The sequence below is a fragment of the Condylura cristata genome, unplaced genomic scaffold (genome assembly GCF_000260355.1).
Source record: "Condylura cristata isolate star-nosed mole 26May11 unplaced genomic scaffold, ConCri1.0 scaffold00011, whole genome shotgun sequence".
Classification (NCBI taxonomy): domain Eukaryota; kingdom Metazoa; phylum Chordata; class Mammalia; order Eulipotyphla; family Talpidae; genus Condylura; species Condylura cristata.
The window spans coordinates 55,727,123-55,741,603 of record NW_004567112.1 but is presented as its reverse complement, the minus strand read 5'-3'; the positions used below and the strand labels follow the sequence as shown (position 1 = coordinate 55,741,603).

The 14,481-nt window shown below is 36.5% G+C and overlaps 1 protein-coding gene across 3 annotated transcripts in view; it reads left to right on the top strand.

Moving 5' to 3' along the window:
- Nucleotides 1-1,309: 1,309 nt before the first annotated feature.
- CSGALNACT2 (chondroitin sulfate N-acetylgalactosaminyltransferase 2) overlaps nucleotides 1,310-14,481 on the top strand; it is a 29,265-nt gene continuing 16,093 nt past the window's right edge. Inside the window, exons 1-5 of one of the 3 annotated variants that reach the window (XM_004680910.2) lie at nucleotides 1,310-2,243; nucleotides 4,580-4,796; nucleotides 5,672-5,773; nucleotides 9,038-9,216; nucleotides 11,340-11,434. In XM_004680910.2, the coding sequence (XP_004680967.1) occupies nucleotides 1,583-2,243; nucleotides 4,580-4,796; nucleotides 5,672-5,773; nucleotides 9,038-9,216; nucleotides 11,340-11,434 (1,254 nt within the window). In that variant the 5' untranslated portion in view covers nucleotides 1,310-1,582. Of the gene's footprint in view, nucleotides 2,244-4,579; nucleotides 4,797-5,671; nucleotides 5,774-7,582; nucleotides 7,665-9,037; nucleotides 9,217-11,339; nucleotides 11,435-14,481 lie in introns of those variants that run through there. The other 2 variants (XM_012723906.1, XM_012723907.1) reach the window with 2 other exon arrangements.

Sequence of the window (14,481 nt, the reverse complement as noted above, 5' to 3'; positions counted from 1 at the left end):
TAATACAAGATTTATGATCTGTTAAATAGGTACTGTCATAGTAATTCCCTTTTAGTGAATTACATTTTTCAAGGTTCTTGTTTATCATTGGGTTAACTAAAGTAATAAGTGGCTAAGAATAGTGAATTCAGTGGTTTGTGATTCAACAAATAGTGTTAAGAAGTTTGAATGTATCCTACATGTTATATAGATAAATGCCACCAAAAAAGCTGCATATTGCAGCATTTTTCACAGAAAATAACAGACTTTCTAATCACTTGAGAATGTGACTAGGTCTGATATTCATTAGTGATCTTCCTCAGGTTCTTCTGTGCTTGCAGAAACCATGTATGTGGTAAAACCTTCATTCGTATCACATAATCCTTCTTGACAAACACTTGGTTAGACTGGCAGTCTTCTCTCGATACTGCAGGCCTCCCTGCTTCTTGTCTCCTACATTAAACCTTCTCTTTTTGTAGCGTTAAGGATCTTGATTCAGAAAGACAGATTATGAGAGTAGTCATATAATTGGTTTTGTTATTAATAGTATCATGTAACTTTGTACATTTATAAATTTTTTTAAAACTTTCCCTGCATATAAATATTAAAATATTCATGTTTTTTCTTTGTATAGACTCCAGACTTTTCCAGACTTGTAGGAAATCTGTTGCTGTGTAATACAGTGGAAAGAATTATGTGATCTAATGCCCAAATAATCTACTGCAGAACTTGGGATGTAGAAATGTTTCTTAATATGTTTTCCAGATGTCTGTGACCTTTTGAAATTATTTTTACCCCCCACTTAACTTTAAGGTTCTTGGATTGACTGAGCTAAGCCATAGAAATTAATGAAGTGGAATACTTGTTGAATAAACTGGAAGAAAATCTCTTTCTTTAGTAGGCTATTCTCAATAGAACAAAAACAGTTTTTAGGAACTCACCTCCAAAATGATGATAAGCTGTAAGTGGGAAAATAAATAATTTAAATACTTTAAATTTTTAAAAATCATAAGCAACAATTTTCAATTAATTTGAGAATGGTAGGATGCAACATAAGTTATGCTAAATATAAATTTCATGTTTCTTAGATTCACTGACGAGGTTATGGATATGTAGCCATTCTGGCTAAAAGTATTACATGTATTTTAGTGTTTTCTAAGATATTTTTCTTAATATTTTTTCCCCAGCACTTACTGAATATTCTAAGTTGTGTTAGCACTTTCATGGTGCTTTCCACTTGGTAACCACAAAACTAAGTTTGCTGAAGCTGACAACAATTTTATATGCTTAAAGAAACAAAATTCTGATTGAGTCTGCTTTATTTCTTTCAGAAAAGTCACCACTGATAATGGAATTTTATTTGATTCTATAGATCAGATTTCTTTACTTTGGATATCATGATCACAAAACAGAAAGTACACATAGCTTCTTATTTCTGCAAGTAGTTTTGACTGCTGAAAGAAGAAATTTTTTAAGCTACAGCAGAAATCATTTTGGTACCTTTTATGGAAGTCTGATTTTGTTTTTAATTTTGGATAATCTTTTGCTAAAGGTATGAGCAAACAAAGAACATATCTCATTAGGCAAGTCCACATTAATAAGAATGCCTAGAAGAGGGTTGATTCTTCACACCCGGACACACTGGCTGCTGTTGGGTCTTGCTTTACTCTGCAGTCTGATACTGTTTTTGTACCTTCTGGAATGTGCCCCCCAGACTGATGGAAATGCATCTCTTCCCGGTGTCGTTGGGGAAAATTATGGTAAAGAGTATTATCAAGCCCTCCTGCAAGAGCAAGAAGAGCATTATCAAACCAGGGCAACCAGTCTAAAACGCCAAATTGCCCAGTTAAAGCAAGAATTACAGGAGATGAGTGAGAAGATGAGATCATTACAAGAGAGGAAGAGTATAGGAGCCAGTGTCGCCAACCATCAAGTCAACAAAGAGCAAGCACCTAGTGATCTCTTAGAATTTCTTCATTCCCAAATTGACAAAGCTGAAGTTAGCATAGGGGCCAAACTACCTAGTGAATATGGGGTCATTCCCTTTGAAAGTTTTACTTTAATGAAAGTATTCCAGTTAGAAATGGGTCTCACTCGCCATCCTGAGGAAAAGCCAGTTAGAAAAGACAAACGAGATGAATTGGTAGAAGTTATTGAAGCAGGCCTGGAGGTCATTAATAATCCTGATGAAGATGATGAACAGGAAGATGAGGATGGCCCCCTTGGAGAGAAACTGATATTTAATGAAAATGACTTCATAGAAGGTAATTTGAAAGATGTGTTGGTTAATTGTTGGTATGACAAAATGCTATTGTATGCTGGGAATGTAAGTCAGTTACTCGCAGTATTAAAACATTTATGTTTGCCCACTTCATTCCACCAAGAATTTGAAATGGCTTTTGGGGAAAAGTTTTTTTTGTTTGTTTTTTGGGGGGAAAGTTTTAATGAGATTATAATAAAATAGAGATAAGGATCAGGGAAATAGAAAAATATCTGAACTTACAAGTAGAAGGGGTCTTACGTTGTGTGTATATTTGCATGTGTATGTGTTTACATTCCTCTCTTATCTGATCTTGATATACCTGTTTAACATTTTTTTAAATGTACCTACTAAGGCTCAATATTTTAAACCATTTAAAAAACCTAACAGTGTTTATTCTGTATTTTGGAGGGAAGAAATGCACTTGTCAGAACATTAAGGAGGCATAGATAGTTTTTGAAAAGCTTAATTGAGAGTTGGAAAAGTAAAGAAAGGGCATAGGACTTTTATATATCAGGTTGAGGTATGAATAAAAAAAACTGAGGAACACTGCTATAAATTTAAAGTATTTATTGGTTGATAAAAAATAGGAATAATTGCAGATCCTTAGCCATCTCCATCCTCATACCCAACTAGGTATTTAATTGCAGACTTAAAGCCATTTTGCATGTAAATCTTTATTAAAAGTTCTCTTTGCATGATTCCACAAATAATACAATATGTGTAATTTTAGGTTTTTACCACAAATCATGGATATCATATGCTCTCTCTAAAGCTCTACCTTCTAGCCTATCAGGGAAATCATGCTTTTCTGTGGCATTTCAGCTGCCTTCTCCCTGTAGTCACCTCTTTTCTGCTGTCACTTCCTTCCAGTTTTGATGGGTTGTTTCTCTCGAAACTGCTAGTTTTGCTGTAAGCTCAGTCTTTTGTCTTCTCACTTTGTGTTTGTAGTTTATGGCAGAATAGAGAGCTGCAGAGGAAGTAAGGTAACTAAGTAGCAGGTGTAACATGTCTTCACATCTACCTCAAAAGAAAGGAATCTATGCCAATTTTATATTCTACAGCTTTTACTTAACCTAAAACTGTTTTTGGATTCTGTCACTTACAGGATTTTTCTCTGCATGAAGCATACTTTGTCCCTCATTTTCTGTGTCACTCCCCTCACAAAAAAATAATTACTGACAGCATCTTTGTAATTCCTGTTCTTGCAGACTTCAGCTTAGATGTCACTTCTTCAAGAAAGGCATCTCTAAGAAATAGAGATAGCAGTGCTCACTGTGTACGCTGGTGACATACCTGTGTGCCCTCTTATAGAGCACTTAGTGTGCGGCATTGCCATCTTCCTGATTGTAGCTCCTGCTAGTTTCTAAGCCTTGGAAGAAGTAGGAGCAGGTCTATTTTGTTCACTGTTTATACCTAGATATTGATATACCTAACCTGTCTGCTGAGTGTCACACTTAAAAATCAGATTCGTGGCCCTCCCTGGTGGCGCAGCGGGTTAAAGCACAGCACTGAGAATCTAAAGCCGCTTCCGCATGAGTTCGATCCCCGCCTGCCCCGGAGGTGACCACATGGTGTGGCAGACCTCTCCTGGCCCACCCGCTGCTCCCCTCAGCAGTGTACTTCGTTGATCTACCTGTTCTGTTCCCCACTCTGTCTCTGGTGAAGCCTCTCACCGCCCCTGAGCCTCTGGCCTGTACCCCAGTTCTGTATGCACAAATAAATAAATTAAAAAAAAAAAACAAAATCAGATTCGCAGTAGACTTTCTTTTCTGACAAAGGCATCTCATATCACTATTTACACTCTCCGGTATGTATGTATATGTACCTGTCTGTCTGTATCAGTCACTGTTTACCATTATTTATGTGTCTATTTTTCTATTTCCCTTAGTAAAATGACCGTTCCTCAAAACTGGGACCACATAGCCCTCTTTATACTAAAAGACTAAAGGCATTCATTTTTGTTGAGCTGAGCTGAGCTGAGCATTAGAAATTTTGAATCTTAGATCTAGAATTTAATATTTCTAGAAGTAATTTATTTTTATCAAATAGTCACTGTTGATTGGCTACTAGCTAAAGAGTCATGTAAAAAGAGAATCATTGTTATTTAAAGCATATTTTATGGATTGAATAATAATATAAGAGCAATGAATTTTTATTAAAAAATTCCTGTTTTTAAAGGAATAATTGTTACTGACTCTGTAGCAGGAATAAATAGTTTCACATTTTTTTAGCCTTGTGAGCCTGATTTTATATTTTGATCTTTGAGTAAAATGTGTATTCACATTGAATTTATAAACTTGTCCTAGAGACATCTTTGTCCTTAACTCTTCTTTTTAGGTTATTATCGTACCGAGAGAGATAAGGGCACACAGTATGAACTCTTTTTCAAGAAAGCAGACCTTATGGAATATAGACATGTGACTCTCTTCCGCCCTTTTGGACCCCTTATGAAAGTGAAGAGTGAGATGATTGACATAACTAGATCAATTATTAATATCATTGTGCCACTTGCTGGAAGAACTGAAACATTTGCACAGTTCATGCAGAACTTCAGGTAACTTTCATTACTTTAATAATTTGGCCAAGTGCTCCTTAGGGGAAAAAAAAGCTTTGTTGAGGGTCCTTCCTAGTGGCCTAAGGGTTAAGTCTCAGCACTGTCACTCCAAGCCTGAGTTCAGTCCCCAGCCAGGGAGCTAATCCACATATGGTACAGCAGACCTCTCCTGTCTTACCTGTTGTTCCCCTTAGCAGTGTATTTTAGTAAATCCACCTGTGCTGTACTCCACTCTGTCTCTGGTGAATCCTCTCACCCCCTGCACCTCTGGCCTATACCCCAGTTCTTCTACAAAATAAATGTTTCTAGATAAAAAAAAAAAACAACTTTATTGAGACATAATTTTTGTACAATAAAATCCACATATCTTAAGATAGAGGTTTTATGACTTTTGACATGGGTTACTTTCAGTGATACATTATTCTTTACAACAGGTAATCTCAGTCTTGGCAAATATTTATATTTATTCCTTAATTATAGGTATAGTTTTTGGAAGTACCCAGTCTGAAGACATCTCTTTATCCTAAACTGTAATATTTGTTTACTGACTGGACTTAATTCCTTGAATAGCTTGTTACTTGCTTCTGAAAGCAGTACTCAAAAAATGTTTTAGAATATGGCAGCTGTTTTCATGGTCCTTTGAGGGTTGCACTCATTTGGACATGAGGGTTGTTAGTTGTTACAGGATTGCTGTGTTACTTTATAATGTGCCAGTATTTTCTACTTTTACATGTATGCAAAACTTCATGCAATTTTGTTCTAAATGAGTAATGTCTTATTTATTTTCTTGTTAATACTTTGCTGTGCTTACTTTCTGAATTAACAATGCCTAATATTTTAAATATTGAATGAACTTTATTTTTCAATTCTTTCAGGAATGTATGTATTCATCAGGATAAGAGAATTCATCTCACTGTGGTATATTTTGGTAAAGAAGGCTTATCTAAAGTGAAGTTTATCCTAGAATCTGTCACAAGGTTGGTGAGCCATGTCCACATTGAATTCCTTTATATATAGCATGGGAAGAAGGAGAACTTCAGATATTTAATGATTTTATTTTTGGGGTTTTTTTTTTTTTTGGTGTGTTTTATAGAGTAATGGTTTATTACACTGTATATGATTCAGAAGTATAGCTTCACACATCGTCAGATGTATGTCAGTACACCACACCCACCCCAAGGCACCCATAATCCTCCACTACTGTCCATTGGACCCCTCCCCTTCTGGTAATGTCAGTTCTACAGTCAGATTTCTAGGGTTTGTTTTGGCTGATTTTGTTTCTCCCTTTGTTTTCTTTGTATGCCACATATAAATGAAATAGCTGCTATTTAAGAGCTCACTCATCATGTGAGGTGATCATAGTAAGTTCCTCATTTCATCCCTGTGGTCACTCATGTAATCCTCAGTTACTTGTCTCCCTGTAATCTTTTAGCAGATAACACGACATGTAAGAGCTCTCTCATTCTGTGGCCGACTCATCTTCTAAATATTTGCTTTCATGTATTTCCTTCTGTTAATTCTTTCCCTTGTATTAAATCTAATCTCTTCACTTTGATAACATCTCCTGAGCTTGTCTTTGACTTGTCACCATTCTTTTCCCATATTTCTCAAGTTCTTTCTTTTTGCCCTGCAAATGATGGTTATGTCTCCCCCCCCCCCATCCATAAGAAACTCCCACCTAACTACAGTACTGATAGCAGCTGTTAGGTTTCTTCCCTGTCACAGCTAAACCTCACAGAACAGTGGTTCTCTAACCAAGCAACTCCTCTAGCACCTGGCATACAATAGGTGCTCAGGGGGTTGAATGCATGATTTAATAATTCCTTAATACTCTTATTACTAATGATGTAGCTTCTCAGCCTTTTCATCTCTAACTTAGGGGCCCAAAGTTATGATCTGAACTGCCAAATTTACCTTTTTCTGTCATCCTCCTTGATCACTTTTATCTAACCTGTACTTCCTTATTAAATGTTCCTCTTATGTTTATAAAATGTAAACATTTTGTGAATAGAAATACGTTATAGTGTAAGATAACAAGTTGGTTGTCTTTCTGACACACCAAGTCTGTATCCATTCCTTGCTTCTTTTCCTTTCTACCAGTTGTGGCTGTTCCCTAAGAGTGGGTTTGGCTGACCTTCCCTTCAAGGTGTTTAACATGCATTGAGTCCCACCAATTATGATCCATGTATACTACTCAGGAGTCTTGACTAGGTGATTAGAACAGGACTGGGCAGAGAGACAGGAGGGAGTTTCATTTCCTATCCCAGAGGGACTCCCTCAGCTGTGGTGCATAAAAACATTTTCCTATGGTAATCCCTCCTTGTGATGACACTCTCTCGGTTCAGACTAGGATCATTGTCATAATCCTCCAAGTTTGATATCTGAGAGCAGCATCTTTCACCCATTCTTTGCCACCACTTAATCAGTTCTTACTTACCTCTTCTCTGTCCTTTCTTTAGTGTTGCTACCACTCAAGCTATTTCCCCCACTCCTTCCATTTCTTTTCCTTCTCTTACCTTGTAATTTTCAGGTTATCTGCTTAGTGCCTGCACTGACATTGAAATTAAAGTTATCCTTGTGTTAATCAAGACTTAATCAAGGATAACTCCCCAAATTAAAGATTACTATAGCCAGAAACAGCTTTGTTATCTCAGGATATTATGTAACCAGAAACTTGAATTCCATCAAAATTCTCTTGTAGTCTTGTTTTTCTTTGCATGTTCACTTCATTCTCCTATTGCAGATTGGTTTCTTCCACAGACGAGGTATATGGCTTTTGGCGACTCTGAGCTCACTACTCAGCTTTGCCATCAGAAAGAAAAGAGCTTTCTCCCAGATGTCCACTCTTGAGCCAGTCACTATGCCCAGGTGGGATGGCAGTGGTGGGGGGGTAGTTGTGATTGGGCCAGCTTGAATCTGGTCCCCACCCCTAGGAATTGTTATGGTTGGGATATTCTTTGATTAGTACCTCTACCCAGTGCTGGGATAATATGAGTTATTATCAGCAATTTCCCTAGTGGAAGGCAGAGATTATATCTCATAAGGAGAGCATGGTACACAGAAACATGGACTATGTGCAGTGCTTTAGCTTCCATTTCCATATTCCAGTTCTATACTATAGTAAGTATACCTATACCTGAATGTACAGGTATACTAAATGTGCAAATAACATTTTAAAATTTCTAAAATTAATCTCCCTAAAATGTTCCTCTTTTAATCCAAAACTGTCCTGTTATAGCTATAGCCTAGTCCAGCTTTACTATTCAGCATGCCTTATTAAGACATGTGTTTAACTCCATACAGCATTTTATTCAGGAGTTAGGGATGAGGTCTGAGGATTTTTATTTCTGCCATGTGCCTGTGCTAGTGACTTCCCTTTGAGAATCAATGCCTGGTGAGAAAACCCCAACTCCTCCTTGACACTCATCAAGCTCTTCAGCTTCTCATGGAAGGTGTACCTGTTAGTCTGACATTTTTCTGCTCTTCTCTTACTATTCCCACTTTAAGAGCCCTCTGTTTCAGTCTGATTTTCAGATTCCTGACCTTTAAAATGCTTTCTACTTTCTTATGTCTTTGCCTTTGAGAATAATTAGACTGACCACTGAATTCAGGGTTTTAACCAAGGTGTAACTTAAATTCCAGCTCTAACATCTTCTCAACTCCAGTAAAGTGGTTTCTTCCCCTTCAGAACTGTTCGTTCATTTACTCAGCAAGTATTTATTGACTTCCTATTCTATGAGAGTCACTGTGCACATGGTATTCAACAAAATCCCTGCTGGTAGTGCTGAGGAAAACAGACAGGTAATAGAGATTAAAGAGATGGCGTGGAACTGTTTCACATGTGCAGTAAGGGAGAGCCCTCTGATTAGGGGCCATCTGAGCAAAAACCTTAAGAACTGGAAAGAACATCTTTGTATCTTTGCATTATTTATTACCAGACATTATGGCTTTTTTTATGTGTGTACATCTTAGCTCCCCAATAGGTTTTTAAGATCTTTAAGGGCATTAGCTCCTCAACACTTTAACCTCATACTACCTACATGTTACCTCAAATATGGACATTTAGGGTATGTAACTGTCCCTGATGATGAACATATACATGAAGTTCATGATTTCCTTTCCCTGTGTAAATGTAGAATCAACATAAAAGTATGTGAAATATAAAAAGTTTGTAAGTCATGTTGAAGGAAGAGAGTTGTTTAAGTAGGACTTATCATTTGTTGTATGTGCTTTCCTCATAGTGAGTCTAATTTTCACAATTACACCTTGGTCTCATTGAATGAAGAATTTAATCGTGGACGAGGACTAAATGTGGGTGCCCGAGCTTGGGACAAGGGAGAGGTCTTGATGTTTTTCTGTGATGTTGATATATATTTCTCAGCCGAATTCCTTAACAGCTGCCGGTTAAATGCTGAGCCAGGTGCGTAAAATATTGGTGAAAAGCTTAGTGTAGAATTTAAAACAGGTGTCTGCACATCACATATTTTCAGTCAAATTAATTATGTTTTTAAAGGTATTGTTAGACATAAGTTAGCTGGAATAGTAAGTAGAAAATGAAAATATCCCCCCCCTGAAGTTCATGTCCCTGTTCCCTTATGCCATATTCCAGTGTCTACATTTGAATCCAAATAAACTAATCCAGATAAATAAAATGTCTTGGGATTAATTAAGGGGGAGCAGCACCTGTCCAAAAACACAAGGCAGACTTAGAGATGTGAGAGTCAGAAGCACTCTACTTCAGTAGATGTACCAGTGCACACCAGCACACAGAGGTCTAGATACAAATAGTGTGTGGTCCCCAGAATGTGATTTTTGGGATGATTTATTATACTTTGTGTGTTTTATGAACAAACAATATTTTTATATGTCAAATCTTTTTTTTAATGTGAAAAGAAAATTTTATTAAAAAAACATTTTTTTAATTAGAGCTGCGACCTTTTTAGTCAGTTTGTTTTGGAAAAATTACTAGGAACTCTGGCAGCTTAGTGAGTAAATAGGAGTTAGGTTTACTTTTGTTATACTAGGCAACTTTAGGTTCAAAATGTGAAAGCTAAAGGAGACTTACCTGCTCTATATAAAGGTAATATGCATATAACCAGAAATAGATTTGCCTTTGGAAAATTGAGCTCCCTATGCCTAAGTGGGATCTTGTAATGAAAAGGCTGCCTGTTGCCTGCAGGACCCTAGATATTCCTGAGCCCATGATTATCACCTTTCATCACCTCTGATTGAGGCCAGTCAGTAGCAATGGGTTGATTCTCTGGTGAGGGGTGCGGGCTAGTTAGTTAGTTAACCTAGTTGTCCCTGCAGTGCTACCACTTGGAATACTAATCTGATAAAAAGCCTCTGCACAGCTATTACAGCAGGTATTTTTTTTTTTTTTGGTTTGCTATCAAAATCTGTATTTTTTTTATTATTACAGAAGTTTATTTTTACATCATTTTGTACATTTTTTTTCCATCTCAATTGTAATCCCCGCGGGTTTCCCATCACCAAGTCACCCATGTGCCATCACCATAATCCCGTGCATTTCCCTCCCCCCACCCCGTTTTTGATCCCATTCCCCACTCCACCCCCACAAAATGTCTCTGGTATATGGTTGTTCATTATTTTCGTTATTTTCCACCTGGTCCATTATACTCCTGCTATGAGTGAAACCATCCAGTATTTTTCTTTCTCTTTCTGGCTTATCTCCTAAGCATGATCTTTTCCAGCTCCATCCAAGTTGCTGCAGAAGACATGTGTTTCTCTTTTTTGGTTGCTGAGTAATATTCCATTGTATATATGTACCATATATTTTTTATCCAGTCATCTACTTTTGGGCATTTGGGCTGCTTCCATGTTTTTCCAATTGTAAATAAAGCAGCAATAAACATGGGGGTACAAGTATCTTTTTCAATCAGTATTTTTGTGTCTTTTGGGTAGATAACCTAGGAGTGGGATTGCTGGGTCGTAGGGAAGCTCCATGTTTAGCAGTTTGAGGAACCTCCAAACAGTTTTCCATAGTGGTTGTACTAGTTTGCATTCCCACCAGCAGTGCAGGAGAGTTCCTTTTTCACCACACAGCAGGTATTTTTAACTCTACCTACTTTTTTGGATCTTGTTCTGGATATATCCTCTATATCAATTCATTTTACAGTATTTGAATTTACTGTTTATGATTCAAAGAATCATAGAAGTTTCAGAGTTTCTTGGTGATGATCAGAGGTTAACATACCAATTACTAAGATAATGAGTAATAAAGTGCTTGCCTAGTGAATAGCTAAGAGAATATCCTTGTGTACTGCCCCAAAGTGAAAGGGAATAAGTGTGTATAAGCCCCTGTTAATTATTTTTGCCTCTGTTCTTTTGCACTGTTATAGTTTCACATCCCTTATTATTATGTCATAAAATGATCATGTTTATCAAATCAATAGCATGTTCAATAACTTGAATATTGATAAATTATCATATCTTTAATAAGATCTTCATAGATTTGTAGTAAAGATCAGTCCTTCATTATATGACTTCTTGGTGTGATATAAACATATTTTAATTTAATAGGTAAGAAGGTGTTTTACCCTGTGGTGTTCAGTCTTTACAACCCCAACATCGTTTATGCCAGTCAGGATGTACCACCGCCTGTGGAACAGCAGCTGGTAAGACACTGTTGAATGAAAAGCTGCCAGTGATGAAGAAAGCTCCAAAGATTAATCCTACGTTTCTTGATGTTTGTTCTATATGTAGAAAACTAAATTTCAGTAAAAACTGTAGTTATTATGTACTATTTCCATTGTTCCTTCACTCTCTCCTCCCCTTATACAATATTTTGGCATTTGTTGTTTCAAAATTAAATGTCACTGTGGTAGGAGCAATGAAGAGGAGAAAAGTTTAGGCCACATAAAAATACCTCATGTTCCAGAATGTGAAAATTGTACAGTATTGCTGTAAATTTACTGAATATAAATTATTTTTTCTCTGAGGTTGTTAATATGGCTTAGTTAAATACTGTAATATAAATATTTGTCAAAATTAAGAAATTAACATTAGTAAGTTACTGTTAACTACACTATAGATTTTATTAGGATTTCACCAGTTTTTCTACCAGTATCCTTTTTCCATTCTAAGACTGAATCCTGGACACTATTTCATTCAGCCTAATCTTTTATTGTTAAAATTAAGAAAAAATGGAAACAAGTGAACTAAAAAGTCAATTTAAGATGTTAATGAAATGTTAATAAAAAGATGTTAATAAAATAACTCCAAGGAAAGAAAGGTCAGAAATTAATGATTCAAAATTAATAGTTTGACAGATACAGGAATTTAATTCTTCATGTGAAAAGTAAATTTTTTGAAAGATTTATTTACTTGTGCACACAAGAACTGGGGTGCAGACAGTGTGGAGGCTAAGAGGATTCACCAAAGCAGAAAGGGGAGCAGTTTTAACAGGCAAGATTAACTTAAATACACTGCTTCAGGGAGCAGTGGGGTAGACAGGAGAGGTCTGCTATGCCATATGGGTCAGCTCTCTGGCTGGGGATTGGATTCCTGCTGCAGTGGCTATGAGCATCTTCATAGTGGTGTGCTCCCCTTATGCCATTAGGGAGACCCAAAAAGTAAATTTTTAATTATAAAGTTGTTAGGTTTGGGTCAAACAAAAACAGTGTTAGAAATTAGAATAAGAAATTAGAATAAGAGAAATCAATTTTTTTATGTAACTTTTAAAAGTTCTAAATAAATGACAAATTTTGAGAATTTGGAAATCAAGTTCATGTTAGTATTTTACAGAATCTCAAGTTAGTGTATTACAAAGAGGTGAAAACTCTAAAAAGACTAAAAACCATTTTAAGAATGAAAACAGTTATCAAAAAACTACCTGTCTTAAGTACATAGGTATAATGTTTTATTGATGAATTATTCCAGATATTTAAAGAACCTATAATACTAATGCCTATGATCTACCTAATATATTCTATGAAGCCAGCATTATCTTCATACCGACACCTGGCAAAGCACATACCTCGGTCTTACCTGTAGACCAATGTTACTTAGGAATATGGCATAAATGTGATCAAAATAGCAAACCAGCACCCATATTTTCTTTATCTGATACCCCAAATCTATGTAAAAACTGTATTACTAAAAAAGAAAAAAGCCTATTTGTATTTGATGAGGAAGGAAGTACCACTAGTTAGAACTAAATTTTGAGAAATTTCTATAATACAGCAAACTGTGACTTAGGATTGATGGAGGAGAGAGCTGTCTGTATTGTGTTCAGTGTGTTCAGAACACTAACGATGGGGCTACTTTGCGTCCTCTGCGCTCATAGAAGATGAAAATGTGTACTGAGCCGCAGGAAACACTGGGCTTGGTCTGAAGGCTGCAGCAGAGTGTGTGGTCCTCGAAGCCAGAGAGGCAGGGTTCTGGCCATACTGAGCAGTAGGGTGGATGGGGAGCCTCAGAGCCAAAGACAAGCTGCTGATAGTCCTTCCTCCATGCCTACTGGAAATAGGCCCTGATAGTCACAGTTAACCATTTTAGGTTTTTGAATAATGATTTTTGAAGCCAAAACGAATACCAATTAACCATGACAAGCCAAACCTATGAGAAAAACTAATACCATGAAAGAGAGCCATCAAATTTTAATAAACAGAAAAATAAACATTGAGAATATGAGTATAGGTAAAAAAGCAACTTTAAAATAAACATTTTTAGGGAGATTTGAGAAAACACTAAATTAGTAAAACCAGATTTGTTCTTTAAAAGAGTTAGAACTTGGCCCTCCCTGGTGGCGCAGCAGGTTAAAGCATAGCACTAAGAAGCTAAAGTTCAGCATGAGTTCGATCCCAGCCCAGGAGGTGACCCACATGGCACGGCAGACCTCTGCTGACCCACCCGCTTCTCCCCTCAGCAGTGTACTTTGACATTTGACCTGTTCTGCTCCCCACTTTTTCTGGTGAATCCTCTCACCACCCCTGCACCTCTGGCCTATACCCCAGTTCTGTATGCATAAATCTTAAAAAAGAGAGAGAGAGAGAACTTGTGATATTGTGAAAATATAAAACTCATTAAATGTGCTGAATAGCAGTGGTTCACAGTTAAAAAAAAAAAAACTAAACAAGAAAAACCAACTGATCATATAAAGATCAAGAGATAACTTGAGAAAAAATTGAGATATTATTCAAAAACTGAGGCATGAAGAACCAACCCATAAGCCCCAAACTGCATAATGGGAGTCCAAGAGAGGAGAAAAAAAATAAAGAAAGAAAACTTTGATGAACTAAATAAAGACAACTCTTGTGATGTTTGGAAACAGAAACTAAGGAACAATTTTAATAGATTCTGGGGGTTGAGGGCGGGGAAGAGTAGCCAAATCAAATCTAGCTTTTCTACTAGAATAAGAAAAAAATTCATCTTTTTTGATAACTATGGTACTTGAAAAAAAAAATACAGCAATACTTTGCATATTTTGAAAAAAATAAATTTGATTCTGGACACTATGCTTGAATTCTTTGAGGGCATTGTAGTGCCCCAGCCTGGATCCTGGGACAAATAGGGAAAACATTAAAGGAAAAAACTGGTGTGATCCAAATAAAGTTTGAGTCAGTTAATAGTAATATGCCACTGTTCACTTACTAGTTTTGACAAATATATCCCAACAATATAAAATGATAGCCTTTAGGGGAAGCTAAAACTAGATGAGAAG